Here is a 9,187-nt window from a genome sequence, read left to right as displayed (position 1 = left end):
CCCCCGGCCGCCCCCGAGCGCGGCTCACCACCCCCGCGGGCGCCGCGGGCGCGCCGCCCCCGTGGCGCCCCCTGTCGGCGGCCGAACCGGCGACCCTTCCGCCGCGCCCGCAAACCCTCCAGTGACGGGGCGCCGCACCGGGGCATGGTCACGCTCTCCGCGCGCCAGCACGTGACTAACGTGACGTGACACGTGACGTGTGACACGCCGGACGGTCGTCACGGGTAGGTGCTACCTGACGTCGTGGTCGCGCGTGGCGGCGCCCGGCCCACAACACAAGCACGCGCCGGCCGAGGCGACTATAACCTCACTCTCGGGCGCCTCTGTCGCCCCCCACACCCGCGTGTCGCGACGGGCTCCTCGGAGCCACTGGACGGGGACGTTTGGTTCAGCAACCCGCGCTCACCGCGGATGAGAGAGGCAAGCTCACGTCGCCCTTTTGTTCGCCGTCGTAAAATTTTGTGACGTCGTCGTAAGTAGCGGTCGACGGCAGAGGAGGTGGAAGTAGTGGCCGAGCTCGGTGCGCCGCCGCCGGACCTGCCCAGCTAATGACCGTGCGCCACAACAACCCCTCCGCCAGGACTTAACGGCCATCCTCGCTGCGACCCGCCCCGCCGGCCCCTGCTGGACACTCCAGCTTTTATTTGCCGGTGAGCATTACAGTTGTTGCGGTTTTTACGTTGCTGCGGGTGTTTTTCTCTCTGGGCGCGCCCTGCTCGCCCTCTCCTCGTTCGTTGTGCGTCCTGCTCCGTCTGCTGCACCCCGAGCGCATCACGCTTGTTGCAGGGGCATGGCCCGCCGGCGCCCGGGCCTCACTGCCACGGCGGCGCCCCCCGCAAGACCTCCAGCTCCAGCAGCCCGGCGCGGTCCAGCACTGCCGTAGGACCTGGGCCGACGACGGGAGGTGAGTGCTGAGTGCGCGGCGTGAGGGAAGGGTACTTCGGGTACTTCACTCCCAACAAAACCAGCCGCCTGATTCAGAAGATCGTTCAAGAGGGGCTCTCCCATACCTGCCCCATGAGTGCAACAAGGACGGAGCTATACGGGGGTATAGGAGAGCCTCTCTTAAACGATCTTCTGAACAGACGACTTCTCGCGGCGCGTTTTTTGTGCTGTATGTGCCCATCCTTCTCCTCTTGCCACCAGGTTGAGATCATCGACGGCCCGAGGTCACCCTGGGTGTCGACCTGGGCCTGGGCGACTCGCGCGGCGGCGGCGGCGGGGAGTGCGCGGCGGCGCGGGTGGACCCGGTGCGGCGCGGCTCGGCGCGCGGGCGGGCGGACGCCCCCACCGACGTCATGCTCGCCCTGTCGCTGTCCCCGCACCACGGGGCCGCGCACGCGCACCACAGCCACGGACACGGCCTCCACGGCCACGCTCTGCACGGGCACGCTCACGCCCACGCCCTGGGCGGCCCCGTCGGCGGCGCCCCGGTAGGCGGGCCGCTCGCCGCGCCCCCCGCCGTCATGGCCCCGCTCCCCGCGCCCGCGCCCGACGTCCTCCTCGCCCTGCTCTCCTCCAACAAGGCGCTGCAAGGTGAGTCGACTCGACCCGCTCGAGGGTAGTTAGTTAGCACGCCCCCGCCCCGCGCACCCCACCGGCGCGCGGGGGCAGACTCTTTAGCCTCGCTCGGTGGGAAGGCTGCTGCTGTTGGGACAACGACCCTCCAACGCCTCGTTGAGTCCCCAACGACTTGGCTGGACCGTGGCCCCTCCCTCCCTCCCCTCGCTCGCACGGCCCCGCCCGCGCCCCCACCGCGCCGCGCCGTGGCGTGGCGTAGCGCAGCGCGGCGGCCCCGTGCCACCCCCGCCATGGCGGCCCGCCCCGCCCTGCCTTGAGAGGCGCATCCGCACGTCAAGCGACGCTGCCGCCTTCTGCCAACCCCGCCGCTGGCTTTTTGTCTCCCCGTCTAACCCGGCCCGCAAAGCCAGCAGGCTGCGCGTCTCCGGCGCCAAATATTAATCTCGAGTGACAAGGCTCGGGCAGGCGAGGCGAGGAACAAGGCGCGCGCGCGCGGCGCGGGCGGCGCGGGGATCAGCGCGCGGCCGGAGCAGGGGATCCGAATCCCACTGCGGGATCAAAGAGAACAAGACGTGGCGCCGGCCCAGCCCGGCCCGGCCCAGCCCAGTGTCAAACTGTCATCGGGATTATTCGCCTCCCCGCAGGCGCTTTGGAGCCTCGGCCGGAGCAGGCTGCTGGCTGAGGGCGCTCCCCGGGCGGGGCTGCGCTCCGTCTTGTAAGCGGTGCAATTTGTGTCTGCTCGCGGGCTGGGACGGGAGAGTGAGGTGCGAGCAAACTCTCTCTCTCCGCCCCCGCCCGCGCACCACCACCGCGGGAGGACTCTAGGAGAGCGATGAGCACTTGTCGGCCCGTCCCTTAGATTAGCGGGACCACCACGACAATTTGGGCCGTTTTTAAGAGCGCGCGACGTTTGATGAAGGCAAAGAAGGTTGCCGCGTGGCCTCGAGGGAAATTCGACGAGCAAACTGCCCATGCCGGGGGCTGCTGCTGCCACCGCTGCTCGCGGTGAGGTGCAGGACGCGCCGTAAAGAATGAGTGCGAAAAAGCGAGAGAAGCTCAATAAGTCCTCTCGAAAATCCTCGCGCTTTATGTACAACGCCGACTTGGCTACATGGTTTTCCCCACCAAAGTTTTTCGGTGACGCGAATTTCGTCTTGCTTGTTTTACTATTGCCTCCCGCCCCCCCTTCTGCGCGATGCCATACCTCCCGGCGGGCCGAACCGGGCCGAACCCTCGGGCCACGACGGGGGAAGTCACAGGGAAATGTCGGGGAAACGAGAGGGAAAATAAGGAAAGAGGAGGAGAGCGAGGCAAAAAAAAATAAAAATGAAAATGAACAGTGACTCCGACCTCACGTCTTTCGCGAGATCTCACCGGCGTCAGTGGCACTGCGTGGCGCGGGGCCCGCCCCTCTCTCCCTCTCTCTTCACCCCTCCTATTTCCAACTCCTCTTCCCTCCTTTCCAACGGCAACATTAATTTTTCATCCCGCCCGGCGGCGGCGCGGCGGCGCTTCTCTTGGTTCGGGCGCGGCAAGACCTGCGTGAAACCAGTGCACCAAACGCCATAGCCCAGCTCCTTCGCTTTTCCTCGTTTCTGAGTAACGAAGTTTGGCGGGGTGTGGTGGGGCGAGGCGGGGCGAGGCGGGGCGAGGCGTGCCATGAGCAGCTCTAGGACTCTTGGAGAGACTGGAGAGACGTCCCCCGCCGCCCGCCGCGGCTGCTTGTCCCTCTGCCTCGCCCTTCATTCCAGTGCCCACCCACCCACCACCTCTACCACTCCCTTCCCCGCACCCCACCACACCGCCATGAGGCAAAATAAGCCTCTGATACTATTCGCTGTCGAGCTTTCCACTAGTTTTGTCAAACTAGAAGTGTACGGTGATCATCGACTCGCACTCGCACCCGCCGGCGCACGGAGATCCAGCAAAGAAAGTAAGATCCATTTTCCATAGAGGGGACATAATGAGTGTGGTGTCATGTAGCTGGATTCTACCGCGGAAAGCAGATTGACGGTTTAAAAATTGAAGTGTTTGCAAAACCGACGAGCAGGTCACGCCGGAGAGTATATGTAGCAATAATGAAACAATCAAAAAAAAAAAAGAGCGAGAGAGAGAAGAAAAAAAGATAGTCCTCGTTCCTGTCGCTGTTTTGAATGTTGAAACGGCTCTTAATTGTGTCGTGCATATGGTGTGAGCCACGCCAAAAAAGTTCAAAAAAAAAAAATTACAAAAAGAAAAAAAAAATGCCGTGGTGGCGCCCCCCAAGTGATTGGAGAAGGGGCAAAAACGAATCACGGATCAGCAGAGGGCGGGCCGATCTACTACGGGCCCTACCGAACCAAACCGCAATACGGAACACAAAACACGATCAAACTTTCATGGCGAGCGGCGATCCCATCACGCGGCCGGCGGCGGCGGGGCAGATCTGCTGCGCGGTCGGCTGTACGGGGGGCGGCAAAAACCGAACGGACATAACGGTTGGCCTATTCCTGCCCCCCCCCCCCCTTTCCGGTCAGATGACCATAAGTCACGTGACAACACTCGATTTGGGCGCAACCTCGGCGCGCGCCAGTAACTTTACAGCCCGGCCGCGGGATGACCACCCTCCCGGCGGCCGGACGCTCGATATATACGCCCTTCATGGCCTCGGTCGCGGTGCGATTCCACGACACTTAGGCCCCGCCCTCTCGCGGGAGGAATTTATCCCGAAGATCGCCGCGCGAAACTCGCCGATATGATTTACGCCACATACGGAGGCCGTTAAGCCTTTTGCTTTATTTGATTTACTTCGCCGCGCCATTCACCCCCCCCCCCCTTTTCCCCTTGCCCTCTGGCCTCGGCCAGATTTCGGATGGAAGGGGGACGCGCCAGAGCCTATAGTCAGGCCCAGAGTGCTAGATAACAGCCGAGGCGGTGGAAAAAGAGACGGGATGAAGTGTGGGTGGAATGCAAACGACAGTGTCATTTATTTCATCGTGTCAAAATTATGTACGTCAACAAATTATTACAAGGGAAGAAAATGTGCGCGGTCATTACCACTTCCATGTCCATTGAAGTTGCGCTTGCGCTCCCCTGCTGCCGTGGGATTCTCAACCGACTGAGAAAGAAGGAAAACGCCCCTTCCCTTTTCACCGCAGGTCGCGATCATAATGCTATCAATGATATAAAATTTGCAGCAGGGGGTTCGCAGTTTGTTCTCCCGACTGGTGAAAACTTTCTGTTCTAGAGAGGACAAGTTATCGCCGTCAGTAGAGAAGTGTGTTGAGCAGGCACACCTCGACGGAGGCCGTTTAGGAGGTCGGCAGGGGTTGTGCGGCCCGACACGCACACACGCTCTCCCACTTGCTCTCCGTGGTGAAGCGGACCCTGCTGCTGCTGCAGGTCCTGCCGGTGCACACGGCGGGGTGGATAAGAGGAGTCCCCACCCGGCCGGCCACCCCCTTAGGGTGGCGGCGGGGCTGCTCGGGAAGGGCCAGGGGTGGAGCCAGGGGTGGGGCCTAAGGGTGGGGTCCGGGAGGGGGAGGGGGTGGCGGTGGACGAGGCGGCACCGCGCGGCCTCCCTGCGCCTGCGACCCTCACCCTCCTCCTTGCGCCCTGCACATCCATATTGCTGATTAAACTGGTGGCGTGGCGGGGCGTGGCGGGCGGAGGGAGGGTGGGAGAGGAGGGTGGGGAGGCGGAGGAGAGGGAGGGAGGCCACTCACTTAGATTGGAAGAGGCGAGCTGCTCGGGAAGGGGCAGGGCAGCGCGCGGGGGGCGGGTCGGGGGGTGCGGGGTTACGGGCCAGGGGGTAGACGGGGGGAGGCGGACGAGGGGGCGGTGTCTTTAAATGCCCTCCGGTTTGTCCGCTCGGTTTCCGCGGTCATCGCGTAGAGCTCCGAAGCCGAGCAGGGAAGGCCCCGGGCTTCTGGGATTGTGTTGGGCACAGGAGGAGAGGGAAAGAGAGGGCCAGGGCAGGCGCGCGAACTAGGGGCTCATGTCGTCGCCGGGGAAGAGTTCCCGCCCGTGCCTTTCAAGTTAGAACGCGGGCTTGGTGTGGAGCGTTGGCGGCCACTTTCCGCTTCGTCAACACGCTGCCGCCGTGCCCGGCCGTTCTGCTCTTGCGCGGCCGTCTCGCGAATGTATGGCGGGGAAGAGGACGACAGCAGGGTAGTGCACACCGGCGTGGCAGGCATCGGTTCGCAGCAACAAGTCCATCACTTTGGTGGCTGGCTCGCGGAAATGGAGCAGGCCTAGACACACCTATATCCTCCCCGGTGGCTGCCCGCCCCACCCCTCGCGGCCACCCCGGCCACCGCTTGCCCGCCCCTCGCCCGCACCTTGCCCGTCCGTCACTCCGTCCCCGTGGGTTCCACTTGGTGTTCCACTCGGCTGCTGCTGTATAGGGTTCACCAGCCTTCGACCTCATTTCGAATACAAGGCAGGGCTGTGCTCAGACATTCCGTCTCCGTCGCCGGCGTCGTCTCGGTGCGATGGGCGTATGAGAATGTTTGCGATGCAGGAAGCGAACTCACCGCGCCCCGCCCCCTTGTGTACCCCCACCTCCCCGCTCTACCCCGACAACGACCTCCCGCCAACCACCTTCCCTGAATTTTTATCTCTTTATCATCTTCTCGTTCTCTTCTCCAGTGCGATGTCGTTCTCTCTCCCACCTACACAGTGGATCGATGTAGTCCTGGGGGCCGCGAGGCACCGGCGAACTCTGTTACAAAAAAAAAGAGGGAAAAATTGGGGCGAGGGAAAAGTAACTGTCGACGCGATTGGGATTTTAATAATAGAATTTCGTGATCAGCGTAGCGCTTCCGGTTGACACAAGCCAACGAGGGAAAATAAAACTGAAATGTAAAAATACTAACAGCACTTGCGGGTTACATATTGAAAACTGCTGAAAACTACAGTAGTACAGTCATTCCTTGATAATCTTCCTCGTTTTGGGCTTCGGTGCTGATTTCGTTTCCGGTTTTGGTTGTTTTGCATGAGCAAAGAAAAGACAGGACGGGGTATAGAGGTATAGAGGTATGTTTGTTCTGTATAACAAAGTTAACTCATAACATATCGGTACGCACATACAACATATATAGTTTTTCGAGAGTGAAATGTCAAAGGGTAGTGAGAGGGGGGGGGGGGGGCGGGACCATCGCGTGTCCTTGACGGCGTTCCTTCCCCCGCCCCCTCGCTCCGTGGAGCCCACGCCCCGGTGAAGGAGCAAACTGGGAGAGCAAAGTGACCACCAGAGACCAGGGAGGGGTGCCAGAGCCAAGGGAGCGAAGGGGGAGGAGGGGAGGGCGCGACCAGACCGAGGGAAGAAGGGAATCCACCCCGCCAAAGCCGAGCAGCCAAACAGCAGTTTTTAGTTAATTAAGCTAACAAGCGATGACTCCCTTTCTCTGTCTCTCTCTCTCTGTCTCTGTCTCTCTCAGCAGCAGAAGCCTGGCCCAAGGCGTCTCCACGACCCTGCTGGTCTCTTCCCCTCCAGAGTGACCCTACCCCCTACCCTCTTTCCCTGCAGTGCGCGCGCCTGGCGAGCTGCCGAGGCATGGCCGAGGCCGCCGCTGCCGAGCCGAGAACAGCTGATGGGGCAGAGGTCCGGTAGGGGCTGATGAAGGGCGTCCGCTTGCTTGGGGGGCGGTCACCGGGGAAGGTAAAAGGGAATCAAGGTGGAAAATAGCACACTGCAGTACAAGTAGTACAGTGTGGTGAGCTGAGTGGGCCGTGGCCGCCTTTGCCGCCGCTCTGCTGCCAGGCCTCGCTGAGGGCAGCACAGCCCTGGCTGGAGCCGGCTGGAGGGAGCTTATGAAAACACGAGTCCTCTCGGTTTAATCACGGGGACGCGGGGGCCAGGGCGGGCAGCCGTCCTCGCTCGCGTCCCCTCTCTCGCTCACTCCCTTCCTCTCTCTCACTCTTTCTCTCTCTCTCTCCCTCTCCGCCCTGCTCCGCCTGCTCGCCCGCCTTTGTGCTCCCGTCCCGAGCTGTCATTTGGATATCCGCGGTGTTGGCCCGCACCCCGCCCGCGCGCGCCGTCGACGGGGCCGGGGGGTTGAGGTGCCACATGGCGCCACATGGCTCCCCGCGGTGTGCCTCTACCGTGCCTGGGTATTTCGCTGCAGCACAAAACTAGGTGGTTCTCTAGACACACAAACACAGGGAATTTTCCCATAATGTCAGATTAAAACGTTTCTTTTTTGTTTCAATCATCATTTTTTTTCAACATGTTTACATTTTATTCATAAAGATGATGACTGTTTTCAAACGTGTGCGGCGCGATCCCGGCCTCGCGGGTGCAGCTGCGGCCCGGGGCGAGGCGCGGGCGAACTGTGACTGACCGTCGCACCTGCAGGTGGTTCCGGTCTGATTCGTCACGCCCAGCCTAACGCGACGCGACGCGTGCACTGGTGCGTCTCGCATGGACTGTGCATGTCAGTCGCCGGCCTGCTGCACCCTCCAGGAGGACATGCAGGCCGCGACAGTGAGAGACCACGGCGTCCATTAGCGTGATTGTGCGGCTCCACAACGTCACCGTCAGGACATCGGCCTTCATGTCCAGCAGCAGATCATGTGATACGTCGGTACGGCGTCGATCCATTTACTACACCGGTGCAGACAACTTTTCGATTTGAATCCACTTAGCACGCCGATTTCTTTCTTTAAATGTCTTACAAATCGTGTATAGACATGCATTATTATTACTTTTAATTTTTTTGTGGTGTCGTCTGCGGGTGATGCCAGACCAGGCAGCAGACACCATCCGACCACCATCCCCCGCTTGTACGAGGGCAAGCGGGAGAGGAGAGAGAGAGAGAGAGGAGCGATGAATATTGAATGATACGATCGGGGTCGTCTCAACCGGAGGGCGAGGAGGAGGAGGAGGGGTGGGACCGACCCGAGGCCCCCGCCGCGGAGGAGGCATTAACCTTTAACTCCTGGAATAAGGGACCTCCAGATTTTAACAGCATTTTAAAGATTTGCGGGAAGCAGCCAGGAGAGAGCGAGAGAGAGAGAGCCTCGGTCGGTTACTGTAAATAATAAATGAACGAGCAGCCGAAGCGGACACAAGCAGGACGGGGGACGCGGGGCACAAGATGCGACGTGTCGCAGCTAAGTGAGTGGCAATGGTGAGCTGATCTGAGAGAGGAGGGGGGAGGGGGGAGAAGGAGCGGCAGTAATGTGGTGAGCGGTCGCAACGGGTATTAACTCTCCTGTAGTGATTATGGCACTCGTGGACGCGTGCCGCCGCCGCCGCCGGCAGAGTGGACGCGCACCCCAAAAGCACGCGGCACTCCTGCAGAAAGGCAGGCAGACAGACAGGTAGACAGACGGATCAAAATACAAAAATAACAAGAGAGGACGAGTCCAGGATACCGTGTCGGTAGTGGGGCGCAAATGATTCCCAACGCGAACCCGGTGGAGAGCCTCGCCCTTCGCCGTGGTGGGGCTTCTCTTGACTGACAGGCGGGCGTCAACATGGCGGTGCGGGGCGGGCGGGGGGTCCGCGTGAGACGCCCCGGGGACTCCGCCGTCGTCGTCGTGTCCAGAGAGGGCCAGGTGCCGCGGCGTGCGCGGGGGCGGGGGTGGGCGCCCTCTATTCTCTCTCCTCGTCTCGCCCCGCCGGCCGCCGGCCGAAGCCACATAATAGACTAGACGCCTGTGATTATTCCAGCTGACCTAC

General features: G+C 61.6%; 1 protein-coding gene across 2 annotated transcripts in view; it reads left to right on the top strand.

The window, feature by feature from the left end:
* The first annotated feature begins 113 nt into the window (after nucleotides 1-113).
* The window catches only part of LOC113206809 (LIM/homeobox protein Lhx3), a 48,975-nt gene continuing 39,901 nt past the window's right edge, over nucleotides 114-9,187 (top strand). Inside the window, exons 1-3 of one of the 2 annotated variants that reach the window (XM_052270487.1) lie at nucleotides 114-650; nucleotides 787-904; nucleotides 1,147-1,536. In XM_052270487.1, the coding sequence (XP_052126447.1) occupies nucleotides 1,299-1,536 (238 nt within the window). In that variant the 5' untranslated portion in view covers nucleotides 114-650; nucleotides 787-904; nucleotides 1,147-1,298. The remainder of the gene's footprint in view (nucleotides 651-786; nucleotides 905-1,146; nucleotides 1,537-9,187) is intronic. The other variant, XM_052270488.1, reaches the window with a different exon arrangement.

This window comes from Frankliniella occidentalis, unplaced genomic scaffold, assembly GCF_000697945.3.
Source record: "Frankliniella occidentalis isolate FOCC.00 unplaced genomic scaffold, Focc_3.1 Scaffold125, whole genome shotgun sequence".
Taxonomy (NCBI): Eukaryota; Metazoa; Arthropoda; class Insecta; order Thysanoptera; family Thripidae; genus Frankliniella; species Frankliniella occidentalis.
This window is presented reverse-complemented; position numbering and strand designations above follow the sequence as displayed.